At 41.3% G+C, this 19,734-nt stretch overlaps 2 protein-coding genes and 1 pseudogene across 3 annotated transcripts in view; 1 reads left to right on the forward strand and 2 right to left on the reverse strand.

Annotated features, from left to right (window-relative positions):
• LOC147916137 (serine/threonine-protein phosphatase 4 regulatory subunit 2 pseudogene) overlaps nucleotides 1–19,734 on the reverse strand; it is a 212,217-nt pseudogene that overhangs the window by 174,935 nt on the left and 17,548 nt on the right.
• The window catches only part of SLC25A15 (solute carrier family 25 member 15), an 82,195-nt gene that overhangs the window by 44,900 nt on the left and 17,561 nt on the right, over nucleotides 1–19,734 (reverse strand). The window lies entirely within an intron of this gene.
• Nucleotides 2,466–19,734, forward strand: part of MRPS31 (mitochondrial ribosomal protein S31) — a 33,585-nt gene continuing 16,316 nt past the window's right edge. Inside the window, exons 1-5 of one of the 2 annotated variants that reach the window (XM_087436127.1) lie at nucleotides 2,466–2,649; nucleotides 5,849–6,133; nucleotides 13,555–13,713; nucleotides 14,993–15,133; nucleotides 18,288–18,367. In XM_087436127.1, the coding sequence (XP_087292253.1) occupies nucleotides 2,525–2,649; nucleotides 5,849–6,133; nucleotides 13,555–13,713; nucleotides 14,993–15,133; nucleotides 18,288–18,367 (790 nt within the window). In that variant the 5' untranslated portion in view covers nucleotides 2,466–2,524. The remainder of the gene's footprint in view (nucleotides 2,650–5,848; nucleotides 6,134–13,554; nucleotides 13,714–14,992; nucleotides 15,134–18,287; nucleotides 18,368–19,734) is intronic. The other variant, XM_014797393.2, reaches the window with a different exon arrangement.

A 19,734-nucleotide genomic window follows, 5' to 3' on the forward strand; every position in this document is an offset into this window, starting at 1 on the left:
TTCTTTATTCTAAGGGTATGCAAAGTTATGAATAGCTAAATAAGCCATAGGGTCATTGCAGTGTTCCTCAGAGTTATGTCTGAGGACCACTTGCATCGGAATCACCTGGAGTGCTTGTTAGACTCTCATTCAGATCTGCTGAGTCAGTTTCTGAGCTACTCAGTAATGTATTATTAATACATTAATACACTAGTAATGTATTAGCAGGCACCCCACTTGACTTTTATGCAGGACTAAAGTCAGAAACCCTCAGGTATTCCAGAATGAACAAGAATATCAGAGTTAGATCGTTCCGAGTTTGACTCTAGCTCTGCCATTTACTAGCTGTATGAAGTTGGGCAAATTATTTAAACTCCCCACACCTGTTTTTTCTTTTGTACTTGGGTATAATTAATTTATTCACCAAATATTTTTGAGCATCTATGATATGACAGGCATGGTTCCAGGAACTAGGATTGCAGCAGCGAGTAAGACATAGTTCATTCCTGCATGGTGCTCATGTTCTGTCAGAACAAGGTAACAAGCACATAAGCACATATATATGAGATAATTTCGGATAGTGATACTCTGTAGAAAGTGCAACAAGGCGAGGACATAGAGGGTACCTTAGTTAAGATGCAATCTAGGCTACTTGTAACAAAGAAATTCATAATACGTTTAAACAAGATGGAAGTGGTTTTTGCCCCCTTCATAACTGCCTGGAGGGGATGGTAAGGACAGAGATAGGATGGCTCTGTCAGCCTCATCCCTGCAGTCTTGCATCTCTCCATTCTCTAGCTGCTTCCGCTCCTATCATCTTGTCTGTATTCCAACTAGCAGGAAGGAGAAAAAGTTTGTGGGGAATGGGTGCCCATGTTTTTAAGGGCACATCACTTGTGCTCACATTCTGTTGACTAGATGCAGACGCACCTATCTGCAAGGGAGGCTGGGAAATGTAGTCTCCACTGCTGTGGCCACGTGTTCAGCTAAAACTCCAGAGGAAGAGAACAGATATCAGTGGACAACAGCAGTCCCTGCCAGACAGGGTCAAAGACCCTCTTAACCAGGCTGGTCGAAAAAGGCCTCTTAGAATGTGATAGCTGAAGGGGCCAGACAGTAGAGCAAGGCTGAATTTCAATCCCCACTTGTGACCCTCAGCCGGGCGGCTCATAGGTCCCAGCCTATCGGCCCTCACGCAGCAGGCAGGCGATTTACAGGGTCTGCACCGCCTCCAAGTTGACTAGGATCAGGATAATTGGGGCAGGATCTTCCCCCAGAGAAACTGTGAATCTGAGATGGAAGTTTCAGTCTGCTTTGTCAACATTTTCTTTTTTTCCCAAAGAAACCCATTTGAGGGATATTATAAGAAATTGGAAAAAAATAAAGTAACCATTAAATGTGATTTCAGTGGACTGTTTATTATACTCGAGGACGGATTTTCCACTGGATATCAAATGATATCAAAATAAGTATGCCCTGCTGGTAATATTCTGTATCTTGATCTGGGTGGTGGTTCACATGGGCAAATTAACTCTGTAATAATTCATTAAGCATGTTTTCATCAACATGTTCATGATTCGTGCACTTTTCTGTATTTAAGTTATATCTGACTTTAAAAAAAAGTTTTTTCACGGAAAAAGAAAGAGGAAGGCATCCCCGAGTGTCCTGTGTCTGGCACTGTCACAAACGTTCTGTCAAGGCTGGCGGATCTTAGCAAGATCTGCTCGATGTGAGCTGTGTTTTCAGCATCACAGAAAATCCGCCGCCACTCCCGATTCTTTTCTGAAGGGGCGGGGAACATGCCGACGGCAGCCTTCAGCTGCCAGCGTGGACTTCCAAGCTGGAGCTTCCCCCGGGACCTCTTAGCGGGCCTCTCCCCGGGTTTATGCTCAGGCACCGCCGAGTGCGGGACCCCTCGCCTCCTCTGGGCCGCTGCTCACGCCTTCACGAGGAGCCGGAGAAAGCCACGTGTGTCTCTCGCATCTTTCCATCTCTACAGCCGTTCTTGAAAAATGAACCATGTATGTCTCATGCTCTGACCCCGCATCGAGAATAGACACCGGGAAGAAATGCTCATTTGCCGGGCAGCACGTCCTACAGTAAACTTCCCTTCTAACCTTTCCGGTGGCCTTGGCTCATTCTGAGGAGACGACGGCCGCTGCGGCTCCTCTCCCCAAACGCCGCGCCGCGGGCTCAGCTCTCCGCCTCACCTCACGGGCCCCACCTGCCGGTGCCGCACAGCGGCTCGCTCCCTCCGCTCTCAGCTCTCCCGGCCCGGCCCGCCTCACCCTCCGCGCCCTCGTGGAGCTCAGCCGCCGACGCCGCCTCGGGGACGAGAATCGCCGGGAGGGGGAGTCGCCTGGAGGCGGCCGGCCCAACCCCCGGCGACGGGCGAGGCCGGAACACAGTCACCGGCCCGTGTTGTCCACCGGAAGGCGAAGGGAGCGTACCGCGCCAGGCTGGGGAACGGAAGAGAGCGCGGGGGACGGGCTTGGCAGAGGACGCGCTGTTCCGTTGTGCGCGCAGTTGAGTTGGTCTCTCCGCAATGTTTCCGAGGGTCTCGGCGGTCCTTCGTCTTCGCCCGTTTTCCCGCCTCCCGTCGTGCTCCGGAGGCATGGAGGCCTTGGCGGCTGTGACCGCGCTGCTCGGTGCTTCGCGCGGAACCCCCAGGTACCGCGTTTCAGCGCGGCTGGCCCCCAGGTCCTCGGGCAGCCCCGTCGCCCTGGACAGTCAGTAATCGTCCTCCGGCTTCCTGGGGCCGGTGTTATAACCGCGGGGTCTTAGGAGTTTTCGCTTTAAATTTGAGGAAAGGGAAATCCCGGAGAGAGAAGGTGACTGGCCCGAGGCCACAGTGTGCGTGGGAAACAGTCGGGTTCCGCGCCGGGCCTGCTCTCCTGCGCTCCGTCTACGCGGCGCGCCTCGTCCCTCGTGCCACTTCCCCCCCTCGTTCTATCCAGGCTCCAGAAGCGACGTTGTTTCGTTTTGTTTATGTCGTTGCCTTCCAAGACCGATGGTCTCGTTCCCGCCTCCGTTTATTCCTTAGTTCACTATCGAAAGCGCTGACAGTGTGCCAGCCCTGGTGTTGGGCCCCTAGTATCACAGTCCTGCCGTCAGGGTCCTATAGTTCCACCAAGCAGGCAATTCGGGTGTGGTGGAGTAATCGCTGAGGTAGTGTAGGGGCGCAGAATGCTCTATTAATTCAATGAGTAATTGCCGGGTGAGCAAATGGGGACACCTAACCGTTGTAGAAGAGGCTCAGAGTATCCTTTCCGGAGAAGAAGTCTGATAAAATCTGAAGGGGAACCAAGGGTTGGAGTTAGCCAGGAAAGAGAAGGAGTTGCGGCATAGTTGGTGTTGGTATTTATTCTCTGAGAACTCTCTTGATTATGAAAACTTACTCTGCTGCCTCTATGCCGCGCAGAGTGATTTGGGGCCAGTTTCGTTAAGCACAGTCATGAAGCGGGTCAGTCGCGTTGGAGACGGGAAGGAGTAGCTGGATGGAGGAGAAAAATGGCACGGGTGGAATTGACAGGATGTGACATATGATGAGATAAGGGTGGGGTAGACAGAGCTAGGATTTCAGCTGGCTGCCTTGGAGGATTAGGGACCATTAATGTGAATAGAAGAATGAGGAGCAGCTTTGAGAAAGCTTTTAAAATGTAATTTTTAGGATATAAAAATACCTGTTTATGGTAAGAGGCCCATTCAATACAGAAGGACGAATAGCAAGTCTGAGAGGGGAGCCCTTGAATGTGGGTTTGGATGTGTTGCATTTGAAGTGCTGATGAGCTGCTTTCAGTGGAAACAACCTCAGGTGGGAGGTTAGGGCTCCAGTTTTATTATTTTAGTGTTAGGGAGTTACTTCCTATACAGACATGATTTTCCTGGTGTAAGTATAAATTACCTTCACTGGTACTATAGCAGTTTTGGAAGGAAACATTGAAGTACGGGTTATACGTGAGATTCGTTCCCCTGATTGCCACCTTTCTGTTATAATACTTTTAATATTAGTTTAACTTTGACATGTGAAATAATAGTGAGAGCTTGTCCTTAAGTTGTATATTGAATATTATAATGAGGGTCTTGTGTACTGATTATCAGGATACTAGTTATGCATTTGGTTTTTCATTCTAATTTTTAAGTGCCTGATGTATTAGCCTCTGACATTTTTGTAAGCAGATCAAATAGTTTGTTTCAGGATTTTTGGAAATAGCCATTTTCTCTTTCATTAGAGGGTCCCTAGCCTGGCATTACCGTTTGCTAGCTTTGAGAACTTGACGTAGTATTTAACCCAGAGTCTGATGCAGGTTCTTGAGATCAGTTGCATCAGAGTCACCTGAGGTCTTGGTTAAATGCAGATCCTTGGGCCCTGTTCCAAACTTACCAATTCAGCATCTCAGGAATCTGTGTTTTAAGTAAGCTTCCTAGGTGATTCCTATGACCTCTGAAGGTTGAGAACCCCTAATTTAACCTCTTTGAGCAGCAGCTTCTTCTTCTGTAAAACGGGAATAATAAAACCTGTGCTATAGGATTGTAAGGATCAAATGACATACATAACATAGCTACTCAAATGTGGTCCTCTGATGGGCAACATCAGCATTACTGGGGAACTTGTTAGAAATGCAAACTCTGAGTCCTTCCCCAAAGCTACTGGATCAGAATTCCTTAGTGGGACCGAAGAATCTGTGTTTTAATAAGTCCTCTAGGTAATTCCTATATATGTTCAAGTTTGAGAACAGTGCTCTAGCATGTTAGCTTCATAAAGATAGGGACCATGAAATTCTTCTTTACTAATATATTGTCAATAGCTAGTATAGTCTCCAGTGCGGAGTAGATATTCACTGTATTTAATGAATGACTTTTTATACATTATACCCTGTTACTAAAACTAACACATTCATTAATTTTTAAAGTTCGTCAATGTCAAAAAGTTTTTAACACCACAAAATAAGATATTTGGGTTACTTAGAATTGAAAAATCTTTTGCATGAGTTTGAAATAGATGTAATCATTTGTGGTGGTGTTTTTCACTAATGTGTGTAATGAAGCAAGCAGAATGGCAACTCTAGCCACTGGGTATTCTTTTTTGTGTTCCATTTTAGCTTAGCTTACAAATAGTGATTGCTTAAATGGCAAGTAGCTCAATGAGAGAGTTTATCAGATTAGAATAACATGTATAAATTATTTTTAAAAAGAAAGTAACCTTTTTTGGTTGATAGAAATTTATTTTCATAATGTTTAATTATGGCTTTTTAAAGAGGTATTGTTATATCATGTTAAGATCTAGGACTTGGCAGTCAGTCAGTTTGGGGTTTGAGAATAATAAATGGAAATTTATTAGCCATGTCAGTGTTTTGCAACCTTTTTTTATGTCGTGGAACACAGAGGAAAAGATATTTGTACAAAACCCCGAGGTAAATGAAGGGAGCAGCAGACGGGAACACAGCAGCCCCGGGCCTCACCCAGCCACCCTGAGGACCGGGTGATGGATATCTCAGCATACCTGTAACCCGTTTGTGGCTCCCCAGTGTGTCTTAGGCCTTAGTGAGCTGGGAGCTACAGGACCTTGAGTAAGTTACTTCACTTCTGGTTTCCACTTCCCTTATCTGCAAAATGGAGATAATTCCTACCTTATGGGGTTGATGTGGGTATGAGAAAATGTACATAAAATATGTTGCACAAGACTAGGCACTTAGTATATGTTCAATAAATGTTAAGTTGCTGTCGTTATGGTTGTTAACAATAATAAACAAAAGAGAAGGATTTGAATTGAAAATTTTTAAAAACACATAGAAACAGTGTTCTGAGACCTTGCTTTCTTATTTTGCATTGTATTTTTCATTCTTTTTTCTTAAATGCATCTTTCTAGGACAAAAAATAATATCCAAAGATATTTTGGCACTAACAGTGTGATTTATGGCAAGAAAGATGAGCAGTCTATTCCAACCCAGGAGATTTCCAAGGAGACGGAGAGCCAAGACGGTGTAAAGGAGAATATGAAAAAAGACTTGTTACGAATTATTAAGGGCATGAAAGTTGAATTAAGCACAGTAAATGTACAAACAACAAAGCCGCCCAGCAGAAGACAACTGAAAAGTTTGGAGGCTGCAGTTGGCAGGCCTCAGAGAGCTCCAGGAGGTGCCCCAAAGGAGAGGTAAACTGAATTGCAATTTGAATGTTCTTCTTTGAAAGTAATTTTTGAAACTCCAGTAAACTTTTTCTTTTAGAAAAACTTTTTAAAATTAGAGTACATGGGAGATACTGAATTAATGAAGAGTAAGTATCAGTTTGTAAACACAGAAACTAATAATTACTTGAGAAATACTGTTATTGTTCTGTACTTAAATAAGAAGGGGACATCTGTATACAGTCTAGAGAGAGGAAAAGAGTAGTGATCGGACTGAGAATTTCACACATTGTCTTACATATTCATCAGTGTTATTAACTGCCAATTAATTGCCTCTCTAAGGTGTAAATTAACAAATGATTTACATCCTGATTTGAAAGTAGCTTTGTGTCTCTGAAGGACTTGTTTATTGGAAATTTCCATTTTAAAAATTCCACCTAGGGGGCCAGCCTGATGGCATGGTGGTTAAGTTCATGCCCTCTGCTTCAGCGGCCCGGGATTTGCAGGTTCAGGTCCTGAGCATGGAACTACACACTGCGTATCAAGCCATGCTGTGGCAGGCATCCCACATATTAAGTAGAGGAAGATAGCCACGGATGTTAGCCCAGGGCCAATCTTCCTCAGTAAAAAAGAGGAGGATTGACATCAGATGTTAGCTCAGGGCTAATCTTCCTCACACACACACAAAAAAATTCCACCTAGGATAGAATTTTAACATGTTGATTACAACTTTTTTTTTTTTTTTTTTGAGAAAGATTGGCCCTGAGCTAACATCTATTGCCAGTCTTCCTCCTTTTTTTCCCCTTTTCTTCCCAAAGCTCCAGTAGGTGGTTGTATGTCATAGTTGCACATCCCTCTAGTTGCTCTACGTGGGACGCCACCTCAGCATGGCTTGATGAGCGGTGCGTAGGTCTGTGCCCAGGATCCGAACCGGCAAACTCTGGGCCACCAAAGCAGAACAAGTGAACTTAACTGCTGCACCACCCGGCCAGCCCGATTACAGCTATTTTATATGACTTACTTTGACCAGTAGTTATCAGTGCTCTCAGATTATGTGGTTTCCTCAAAATACTGTGTTTACTTGTGCTTGCCAAAACTGTATTGTCTTTCACTGATTCTAAGTGCAGTCAGTGATATTTTAGCATTGTGTTGTAGTTTAAGTGGCAGTGTTTTGTTTTAGTGATACATAAATGATGTGTCTTAAATTGATGACATCATGGATTCAAGTAAAAAGGTATGTGGCTTTAAGATGACCATCTCTGACCTCTCTTAGCAGAATAGACAGATAGTGTAGATTTGTTTCCCTGAGTGACTTAACATTTTTATGGACCTTCTTAGTTTCTACATTGTATCACATTGTATCACAACTACCCCTGGAAAACATAATTGGGTGGTCGAAAGTAAGCTAATTCAGTGATGTGCCCATAGTAGGTACCTCCTCCTCCTTTTTAGAAACAAAATAAAACAACAAAAAAATTCTATATAAGTATATATAGAATTAGATAATACACACATACATATATAAATACTTATCAAGAGTGAGATTTTTTTAGCTCCCAGACCTGTTTATGACCCATCGTGGTTTTTATTATAATTATACAATTTAATTAACTTATAGAAATGGTTAAAATGAGTTGAATGCTTTGCAAAAATTCAGGAAAGGTAATTTTGAAAATTCTTTCGAATTAGGTATGAATGAGACAAGCATAAAAATCTAGGAGAATTCTGCACTCAGATTGCTTTGTAAGCATTTTTAAGTTCTTGCTCTATGTTTCTACTTTAAAGAAACCAAAATTGGAAATATTGGAGGATGTACTATGGATGTGGTGTATATATAAAAGATGTATCTTACAACTTCTCTCAGTGGTTCTATGTTCAAAGAAGAGGCTTTGTTCCTACATCAAAAGATTGGTAAATGAGGGGGCCGGCCGGTGGCGAAGGCGGTTAAGTGCTCTAGCTCTGCTGTGGCGGCAGCAGCAGCCCGGGGTTTGAGGACCCCAGGCGCGCACCGACGCACCGTTTGTCAGGCCATGCTGTGGCGGCGTCCCATATAAAGTGGAGGAATATGGGCATGGATCTTAGCCCAAGACCAGTCCTCCTCAGCAAAAAAAGAGGAGGATTGGCAGATGTTAGCTCAGGGCTGATCTTCCTCACAAAAAAAAAAAAAAAAATTGGAAAATGAGGTGCATTTGTTTTGAGTTTTTAAAAATATATATTTTAATGATTTTTGCCCTCCCTCCTTATTTTTTAAGGGATTCCAGATGCACAGATTTGGGTTAATCATCATCTTTGATTCATGATGTGCTGTCATCGTTGCTCCATGCATAGCCTGCTTTTAGTTTCTTTATTTGTAATATATATTGATCCCCCATCGATATAGTTACCATGGCTGCATAACAATTGCCCCAAAATTTAGCAGCATAAAACAACCATTTTTTTAATCCTTTTTTTTTTTTTTTTTTTAGAGAAGGGAGAGGGATGAAGATCTAACGAAAGTGGTGGTGAGGGAAGGGGAGGGGACGTGAGAGTGTAGGAAAAGGGGAGTGCAGGAGGCAAAATACTAAACAGTAGTAAGGAAAAGGGGGAGTGAGGAGAGGGAGCAGGGAGGAAGGGGAGGGTGAGGGAGAAGACAGGAGGAGAGAGAAGAGGGGAGAGAGGAGGGGGCAAAGGAGGAGAGGTAACAAGAGAAAGGGGAGGGTGAGGGAGAAGACAGGAGGAGAGAGAAGAGGGCTGCAGGGAGGGAGAAAACCACCGTTTTTTGTGCTCATGGGCTCTGTGGGTCAGCAGTTTGAACAGAGCCTGGTGGAGAAGGCTGATCTCTGCCCCGTGATGTCTGGGGCCTCAGTTGGAAGACTTGGGAGTCCAGGAGCTGGAATCATCTGAAGGTTTGCTCACTCCTAGGTCTGGCAGTTGATGCTGGCTATTAGCTGAAACGTTTGCTGGGACTGTTAGCAGAAACACCTCTATGTGGCCTGGGCTTCCTCACTGCGTGGTGGCTGGGTTCCAAGGGCGAGTGTCCCAAGAGAAAGTGAGCCAGGAGGAGTTTGTATTGTTTTTATGACCTGGCCTTGGACTCAGGTTGGATGCCTTGCACACCTCTCATTACCTGTTCCACATTGATTTTTGAAGGGTACTTGCTTTTTATCACAGCGACTGCAGGAAAACCATCTTCACAAAGATATGATGTCATAGAAAGGAGTGCAGTAGTCTAATGCTAAAACTGTGAACTCTCTTGAGTTAGTAGTTTACATGGTCAATGACAGATATGGCTGTGTTTCCCTGTGTGCTCCAGCCTGCCCTAGGGCACAGTTTGGAACCAAGGTCCTGGTCTACACTGAGCTCCTGAGAGAGGCTGTGGTCCCACACCCTTAAGTTTCTTAGAAATCCTGTTGTCTATTTGAAAGGCTCTCTGAGGCACCATCCAAGATCTTAACAAATGGTTTTACAGTCGTGCCCATCTTTACACAGTGTTTTCCTGACACTGCCCTGGATTTAATCTCCAGTCAGAAGCCATTTCTAAATTTGAGCATTGTTTGCTGTCTGGAGGGGTTAAGAATGAGAAACAATTCTGTTTTTGATCCCAGCCAGTCCTGGCTCCTTTATATGGAACAGTTCTTTCTTATCTCTCACTTGTCACATTTTACCATCACAACAAAGAAGCCAGGAGGCGCCTTCAACACAAAGTCTGGAAGTCTCCTTAGTAGATCATCCAATTCATTGAGTCTGTTTCCCATTTTCCACATCACTATAAGCAACAGTGTTGCTAAACAAAGGTCCACTTTTCTCCAGCTTGCAGTATCCTTCATTTCCCTAAAGCCCTCACTCACAGCTTCTTTGAGGGCTGTGGAACTGGAACAGCCTCTTTGAGGCCCTAAGCTTTCACTAAGCTTCCTCAAGTTCTTTCCAGTTTCCACCCACGGCCCAATACCCAAACCTCTCCCATACCTTTTGTTTTTTCATTATAGCAACACCCACCTTCCAGGCACGAAAATCTGTTACAGTTCCCTATTGCTGCGTAACAAACCACCCCAAAGCTTAGTGGCTTAACAGTGCCAGCATCTGTCTGCAGTTTGGGCGGAGTGTGGCAGTGATGGCTGTGTCTGCTCCACTCTTAGTTAGCAGGGGCGGGTTCAAGGCTGGTATTTGGAATCTTCTGAACGCTTGCTTTTGTACATTTCAGTGGTTGATGCTGGCTGTTGCCTGAGACTATTTGTGGCTCTTGGCTAGAACACTTACCCATGGCCTCTTCATGTGGCCTGTGGTTCTTTGCAGCCTGATAGCTGGCTTCCATGGACAGACGTCTCAAGAGAGATCCAGGCAAAAGCTATGTCACCTTATATGACAGCCTCACAAGTCACAATGCATCACTTCTATCTCGTTCTGTTCGTCGAGGCAGTCACAAAGTCTACCCTGGTTATAAGAGTAGGGGCAATGGATTTCCTCTTTCAGTGGGGGTGTGGCAAGGTTTTGGAAGAGCATGTGGGACCAGAAATATTGCTGTCTCTCTTTTCTGAAAATATAATCTGCCACACCTGGTAACCTGATAACTGAGGGTTCAGCTGTATTGTTGGCAACATTATCACGCTAAAATTGACCCCTGATTGATTGATTGCATCTGGATTAGGAGAACTATAAGGTACCTTATGGGGACACCATACTTAAGGCTTCCTTGAGTGCAGTTACTCTCGTACTGCATGTCACTTGTAGGGACCCTGGAAACTCTGTCTGCCGCCTTGTGTGACAGGACATATTGGTTCCCGTGGGGCACTAAGCCAGGAAGCTCCCGCACCTCTGTGAGGGCTCTTGGATGGCTGTGTGAAGTGTCACCAACGTAAGTGTTGTAAGGACTCCTGCTGAGAGGGACATTGAGGCTGCCCTGCCAGCCTGCTATGGTTCTGTCCTTTGTCTTTCTGAGTAGATGGGCCAGGTGTGTCTGGTAGTTTTGTGAGTCTGAACGTGTCATGAAACTGAACAAGACCCCTGGTAGGTGCAGAAGTAACCAAAATTTCTAGCTCCAACTTTAACTTTCTCTTAACCAAACAACTACCTGCTCTGATTATCCAGTAAGAAAGCTTCAGTTATTATTCAGTTAATTAATCTCCTACTTGAAATTTAGATTATTTCTAGTTTTTCATTAGTATAAAACGATGCTGTGATTAACATCATTCATTCATTCAGCAACTTTTGGTTGCCATTATATGTCAGGCACTGTCCAAAGTGATAGAAATAGAAGATTGAACAAAACAAAGTCTCTACACCCTACATTATGGTGGAGGGGTGGTGGTGGGAGAGGGGATGTACTTACACCACACACACACACACAAACACAGAATATGAGATGACGAAACATGAAAAATAAGAGCGATGGGGCTGGAGAGGTGCTGTTTTTTAAAAAGTGAGCAGGGAAGAACTCTGATAACGTAATATGTGAGCAAAGGCCTGAAATAAAGTTAGGGATAAAGACATGCAGATACTTTTCAGGCATAGGGGATGGAACTGCTTAGGCCTTGAGTTTGGAGTATGCTGTATCCCTCAAATTCCACATAGCTGTTTATTTTCTTTAGACAAATATTCCTCAAAGTGAAATTGCTAGGTCAAGAGATTTGCATATTTTTTAGGCGTTTGATATATGTCACCAATTTGCCTGCTGAAAGTTACACCATTTTGTGTCTCCACCCAATAGTATTTTTCCCCTCATCAGGATTCCCTTTCTGAAATTGTGTATGTCATGCAGTTCATTTTAAAGAAATTCAGAATGTACAGAAGGGTATAGAGTAAAAAAGTATGTATTCATGAAATAGTCTGATGATAGGGTAGACTAGATTGTTAAAAGATATTTTAACAAGTTCTCATCAGGTTGTTAAACTCAGTATAGAAAGATCCCTGTATGTAAACATTATCTCAATGACAGAGGCTCCTCCACAATTTTTATTGATTAGAACATTTCAAATTATGAAGCCAGAAGCTATGACTATAAAGAGCACCATTGTCATAAAATGCATGGTTCTAGAAAATGAATGCTCATCTATATTCTTTGCATACTCTGATGAAGTATATATATTAAAATTTGAAAGTAAACTTCACAAGTAGTTTGTGAAACAAAAAGTAGTTATGAAAGAAATTGGGATAAGGTTTAAGCCTTATTCACAGGTAATAGTTTTGAAAGTAGAACATTTCTTTTTAACTAATTGTTATATTTCCTCTTTTCATTCTCCTATTTTTCTTCCATTCCAGTCAGATTGTAGATGTCCTGTATCTTAGTAAGTAAAGTACTTAAAATCTTTATCTGACAACTTCAGGGATTTGGGAACTTTGCCTTGCATATTAGACAACAGATCATAATATAAAAAGGCAGGTATAGTAAAACATTAATTTGGATCCTACTCATTGAGATGGCAATTCTCAGTGAATTAAAAAACTAATTTCTTTTTATGTCTGGCATGTTTTTCTATTAACTTACCCTAATTTACTAAAGAGTAGGCTTTGGGGTTTTTTGGCTTTTTTTTTAGATTTTTCTTATGGAAGATTTAAAACATAAACAAAGTAAACAAAATCATATAATGAATACCTGTCACCCAGCTTCAATAATTACCAACATTGTGCTATTCTTGTATTGTTTATGCCTTTACCCACTTTTTACCTCCTACTTGATGATGATGATTTATGGTTCTTTTTTTTTTTAGGTAAAATTTACATACATTGAAGTGTACAAATCTTAGCTGTAGGATTTTAACAAATGGGTATGCCCATGTAACCCTATGCTTATCAAGAGGCAGAGCATTTCCCATTTTCATCCTCCCTGTCAGCAGCCTTCTGTCCTGAGGCACCCACTGTTCTGATTTTTTACACCTTAAATTAGTTTTGCTTGTTCTAGAACTTGATATAAATGGAATCATACAGTATATACTCTTTTTAAACAACTTCTTTCATTCAGGTTCATTCATGTTGTGGCGTGGTGTGGGCTGAGTACTATTCCATTGTGTGCATATATCACAATTTGTTTATCTGTTCTCCTGATTGTAGACCTTTGGGTTGTTTCCAGTTTTAGGCTATTATGAAGAAAGAGTCTATGAACAGGTTTAGCCACGTTTATATTTGGTTGTAATATATATTGTTTTTGAAATAAAAGGGCATCTAATGAATAAATCTACCAATTTATAATTTTTAAGGCTGGTCCCTCACCTCTCCACCTTAATATATTGTTCTGAGTTAGTATTGTGCTTCAGCAAGTTTCCGTTAACTTTGACCTTTAACATTTCAAAGTTTATATAAAACCGATAGCTAATATTTAAGAATTCTTAATTTTTTCAGAAATTGAATTGCATGATACTTTTTTAAAGGATAAAAATTTCCTCCGAAAAGAATCATTTTGCTTTCCACTAAACTAATGGCATAATAAGTAATACCTCTTTTTTTCTTTCTCATTTGTTTTTCCTTTGCTTTTTCAGAAGCGAGTCCCTGAGTCCTGAGTTGGTGGCCGCTGCATCTGCTGTTGCAGATTCTCTCCCTTTTGACAAGCAGACAACCAAGTCGGAGCTGCTCAGGCAGCTCCAACAGCATGAGGAAGACTCAAGGGCACAGAAAGATGGAGAAAGACCTAAAATTAGGTTAGTGAATCAAATAGTTATTCCAGTAAGGCTGGTATCTCAAAATAGGTTGTTTTTTATGTGACTGGTGAGTAATATACATAATATATTCATTTATATATAAAATACGCCTCATAAGTGGAATATTAGCAATTTGATTTTTGGTTTTTTTGGTAAGGAAGATCAGCCCTGTGCTAACATCCGCCAATCCTCCTCTTTTTTCTTTTTCTTTCTTTTTTTTTTTTTTTTCCCTGCTGAGGAAGACTGGCCTGTGCCCATCTTCCTCCACTTTATATGGGATGCTGCCACAGCATGGCTTGCCAAGCGGTGCGTCGGTGCATGCCCAGGATCTGAACCTGCGAACCCCGTGCTGCCGCAGCGGAGCATGGAACTTAACCGCCTGTGCCACCAGGCCAGCCCCATGATTTTTTTTAAACTCATGTCTTAAGTAAGATTGCAGTTCTTAAAAGACCAATTGAATAGTTAAACTTTCTTTTGAGAAATTACACAATTTTTTGTCCCTGAAAAAGAAATGATAAATTTAGTAGTGTTATTAAAAATAAATAAATAAATAGCAGAATAAGAAGCTTCTCTGAGATTAATTTTTTTCAGTTAAATAATTTGCTGGTTTTATGCACAGTCTGATAATCTTCAGGCCTGTTTCCTTCTCTTTTCTCCCTTATTCTTATGTTTTAGCTGAAATCTTTCCACCCATCTTCTCATCTCTCATCGCTTTAGGCCAAGTTATATCACCTGCTGCCGAAATGTAGTCAGTGGTGGCGCTCCTTTGTTTTGGATCATGATCTAAATCAGTCGTTCTCAATGAGCACGTGTACCAGACTTATCTCAGGAAGTTAAAAGAAAAATACAGATGATGGGGCTGTCAGTCAGATCACTCTTTTTATTTGTATTTGCACAAATGCAAGGCAACAAAAAAATGTGGCTAAATTTCAACTTTAATTTAGTTTTTTAACCTACGTGATAAGTATACAGATATTGACTGTATATCAACTTCTCTGGATATTTGATGATTTTTCATAAGTGACACTTTGAATTTATGTTTTAAATGAACATCTCTGAAGCACATCTTTAAAAGAGAAGGAATCATAAATCTTAGGGGTCTGTGGAATGTGAATGTTACTGTGTGACATATAATCTTTTATTTAAACATAACTTTTTATGTTGTGTTAGTGCATAGAAGTAAAGTACGAATTAAGTGATGTGAATCTCATGTTTAAGAAAGTTTATTACTATTCTGTAGCTCAAGTTTGTAATATGCTTGACCTTTTTCTTATTGCAGTTTCAGTAACATAATATCAGATATGAAAGTCGCCAGATCTGCCACAGCTAGAGTTAGTACGAGACCAGTGCATCAGATTCAGTTTGATGAAGGATCTGACGGTTATGTTGGCCAGGAGAAGACCATTGGTCTTAGAAAAAGGTATTGAAGCCTTGCAGTCTGTTTGGTTTTGTGTGTTTAACTGTAGGTTTACTTCATTGCTGATGGATATCTGAGCATTATGGATGCATTCATATCTGTCTTCTTGCTCTCTGTGTACCACTTCCTAGAGAGGGAAGGATGTTCTGGGTTTAGCAGTCCTACACTTTTCTATACCATAAATCAAAATGGGCCCTGCCTCACATTTACCCACAATGAATAAAGGTCTCCTCGTTTACAGTAAGCAGAGCTGACTGAATTCTGAACAAATGAACATTTTGTGAGAAGCATTATTTTTCATTCTGATCATGTGCCTTACAATGTATATTCATATACCCTTTATATCTCTTTATATAATCGTCTTTCTTAGACGATAGAGAAATAACCCACCATCAAAAAAACAAAGAAATCCATTATAGTACCGGAAAGTAGTAGATTATTTGTGGCAATTTGAATTTGGCAGTTCTTAAAGATGCTAAGCATTGTGTTATGTAGTTGTTTTATAATTGAAAGTTGTCTGTATTTACATAAAATTTCTGTTCTTTCTCTCCTTCAAGCCTATGAAGTGATAATTGGGGACGGGGAACCCGATATTTAGCATGGTCTGAGAAAAACTAACCCATCTTGCAGGATGTGCTCACAATTGTTGTATTTTCATTGTGTTGTGTATTCCATGGATTTTGTTTTAAGTATAATCTTAGCAACTGGAGTTAGCTCCTTCTGGGTATTAAATTACTAATTTGTACAGGAGGATTGGAAAAGATGGTCACTAGTTAACCATGGAAGTTCAAGAGGTTACAATGACTTTGGAAGATTATTTGAATTACTAATTTAAAGTGCTCTTATGACGTTTTACTGCATAACGTTGAATGTGTACTTGGAGTTTTACTTATGATTTCTTGAGAATATTTAACTTCAGTCCTCTTTGAAATGATTCCATGCAACTACATCAGAATGCTGTATCATAATTTGATTTTTAATGATATTAACTGTCATTAAAAATTAGAAGGTAGTGTCGGGGAAAGAGGGAGAATCTCCCTCTGCCCTTTCCCTTAAGGTTCTTCTGGTTGGCCAAATAATCAACAAGACAGGTTAGCAGGAGAAAATAATACCAAGTTTAATAACATGTATACATGGGAGAAAGCAGGGACACTGCGTTTCTCAACACAATAGCAGAAATTCTCGTCTTAAATATCATTTTCAGCCAATGACAAAGGAGGATTTGGGGGTGGGGGGAGTCAGTTACAGGAGATTACCACTAAAGCACAGTAAACAAGAGTGAGGTTTATTATACAGCCCCCAAGGCTTCATCTTCCACATTGATAAGTTACTAGAAATGAGCTCACCCCCCCTTTTTTCTCAATACAGAGAGGGAGATGTCTTTACAAATGGAGACTTCCCTTGTAAATGATTGTCTGACAACTCCTCGCAGGGCCATACAAAGAATGTGGCCAGAGAGACAGAACTCCCGATAAGATGGGCTTGTTGGTGCCTTTTCTATTGTAATCTCTATCCTAAATTATCTTTTATAACAGTCATGATAATAACCCCTTCCTAAAACAGATTTTTTGGTTTTAAATTCTTTAGGCAGTTTGGGAGGGGAAACTCAAATATTTTTCCTGAGCTCTCTGAGTCCTTATTGTCTTCAGCTCGAAATAATCCGCATACCAGAGTGGTGCTTCCTGGGGCAGCTTGCCCTGAGCACCATCAGTAGCAAAGGAGAAGCTAAAAAAGTAGGAAAGGGGTTTATGCGCATGTAATGACTGTGTTAAAAAGCTGACTGAAGGGCTCTAGAATAAGGGGAAGCAATAGTGAGATACCAAGTTGTTCATCCTGCTCTGACCTGCGACAGCCTAAGACAGTCCAGGCCTGGACTGGTCACCAAAAACATGCCCTGGACCGATTCCCTCAGGCAGAGACGGAGAGGTGTGAGTCACGGAGCACTGGCTTGGGCGTCACCCTGGCCTGCCTCAGGCTCCTGGCGCTGTGCCACTGACTAATTCTGTGCCGGGGGCAACGTTCACAGACCCATCAGTCGGTTTCCCCACCTATAAAGTGCTGAAGGTGAAGCCTAGCTTAAATGGCTTTCTTGAGGAATAGGAAAGAAACATGTGTAAACTATATATAGTAGATGCACAGCAAATGTCTATTGTCTTCCCTTCCTCTTTAGTACATTCCTCTTAAAATTCTGTACTTTACTGAATCATTCCCTCCTTACTGTGAGTTACTTGAATCCATCATCCTGTTTACCTGCATGAAGGTGAGGGAATCCTGGGTGGGGAGAAGAATGCAAGGCACTGAGGATGGTTCTGGGGCATGAATGCCTTCGTTTACAAACACTTGGGGACCTGCTAGAGGATAATGTATCACTTATCACTCAACTTAAGTGATTTGAGATCACTTTAATTTTAATATGGTATTTGCATTTTTTCAGTCACTTTAATTTAGTAGAAAAAAGTAATTTGATCCAGAAACGAATTCAAAATTATTTAAAAAACTAACCCTCCAGTTTCTAAACTGGTTTTTAATCTGCCAGTAAATTTGTTCAATAGGAACGTGAGTTGATACATAAAGCAGTTGATTAAAATTATACAAGGAAAAGTTACCTGTTAACTCTCTGACATTAATTTCAATAGTTAATTAAAAAGTTATGTAAAGAAAGTTAATCATTATTTTAAAATTACAGAACGATTGCTTTATAAGTGGGAATGTTTTGATTTATCTGTGCAATCTTTTATAATTATAATTTGTAGTTAAACATTCAGTGTTTTCTGCCCTTTAAGGGCAGACAAATGTTGACTGTTACAACTTCTAATTTAGTATATTTTGATAGCTTTCCACAACATTGAGTTTTCCAAACCTTAACATGAAATGGATCAAGTAAAAATTATGGCAAATTAAGCTAGTCTTTTCAGTTAGGTATTTTGGAAATTAAACTGCTTAGTTGTATTATGATGCAAAAATTCAAGAGCTTTTGTTCCTGTTTTTAGTTATCAGCCCTAAAGACGTGGCAATTTAGTTAAAATGTCTGGTGTGGGTCTCAGGAATTATTTTTAATTTCTACGTTGAATATTTTATATAAAAGTTTCTTCTCATAATTTTTTTGTTGATTGTATATAAAAATATTCATTAAAATAAATTATTTTTTCTTTTTCAGTCTTAGGAAAAATATATTCAAGGGAAAGAGACTTAATATCTTTGATCTTAAGGCAGTTACAGAAGGGGCACCTGAAGCAGGTACGTTAAGAGAAGAAAAACACTATTTCTCGGGTGTAGAAACATTCCATCTTTCAAAAACATCCTTAATGTTTTGATTGCATAATAGTCAGGTACTTGAATATTCTGTCCGCATAATAGTCAGGTACTTGAATATTCCGTCCTGCCACTGGCCTGGATCTTGCTTATGAACATAGTTGTTGACATTGCTGTTCTTAGTCAAATTTCTCCCATGAAATGTTGCATTCTGTGAGACAATGGGAGGTAAGTACTGCCAGCTGCGTGAATCCAGAGCTACAAATTGGCCACTAGGGTTAGAACGTTAATCATCACCTACTACCTCTGTGCTGTTATGTAAAGATAAACTGTGGTTTCTGTCCTAAGGCAGCTTACTCTCTAGAGTACTGAAGTGATTCACTGACTGTTTAGGAGATGGGAGGAAGAGCATTCATTCAGAGAATGTATTTAGCAGACTTGTAGTGTTTTTTCCTTAACCCATGGTTAGTCTTTTTTATCTGTTCTTCCCCCTTTCTTCCTTGGCTAAGAAGTCGAGTGCTTCAAATTCGCCAGTTTAAATCTAACTAGCAGAGAAATGTGAGTGTCCTCTTGCCTGACGTTAACCTTGGTTTACTAATAATTTAAAATAAATGAAGAGGGCCGGCCCTGTGGCTTGGTGGTTAAGTGCGCGCGCTGCGATGCTGGTGGCCCGGGTTCGGATCCCGGGTGTGCATCGAGGCACCACTTCTCCGTCCATCCTGAGGCCGAGTCCCACATACAGCAACTAGAAGGATGTGCAGCTATGACATACAACTATCTACTGGGGCTTTGGGGGGAAAAAATAAAATAAATAAAATCTTTAAAAAAAATAAATAAATAAAAAAATAAAATAAAATAAATGAAGAAACTCGGGCCGGCCCTGTGGCTTAGCGGTTAAGTGCGCGCGCTCCACTGCTGGCGGCCCGGGTTCGGATCCAGGGCGTGCACCAACACACCGCTTCTCCAGCCATGCTGATGCCGCGTCCCACATGCAGCAACTAGAAGGATGTGCAGCTATGACATGCAACTATCTACTGGGGCTTTGGGGGAAAAAATAAATAAATAAAATTATAAAAAAAAAAAAAAAGAAACTCAATGCAGATGGTCTCCAGGTTACAAGTGACTTCTATTTCTAAAGATTGTAAGTTAGCTTTTTGGACTTTGGTAGGAATAATTTGATATTTAAGTTCCTGGGCAATCCTCCAGTGGCTCATTTAATCTTTCTATCAGGGGCCGGCCCCGTGGCTTAGCGGTTAAGTGTGCACGCTCTGCTACTAGCCCCCTGGGTTCAGATCCCGGGCGTGCACCAACACACCGCTTGTCCGGCCATGCTGAGGTGGTGTCCCACATAC

This window comes from Ceratotherium simum, chromosome 10 (assembly GCF_057802395.1).
Source record: "Ceratotherium simum simum isolate JZ-2026a chromosome 10, ASM5780239v1, whole genome shotgun sequence".
NCBI lineage: Eukaryota > Metazoa > Chordata > Mammalia > Perissodactyla > Rhinocerotidae > Ceratotherium > Ceratotherium simum.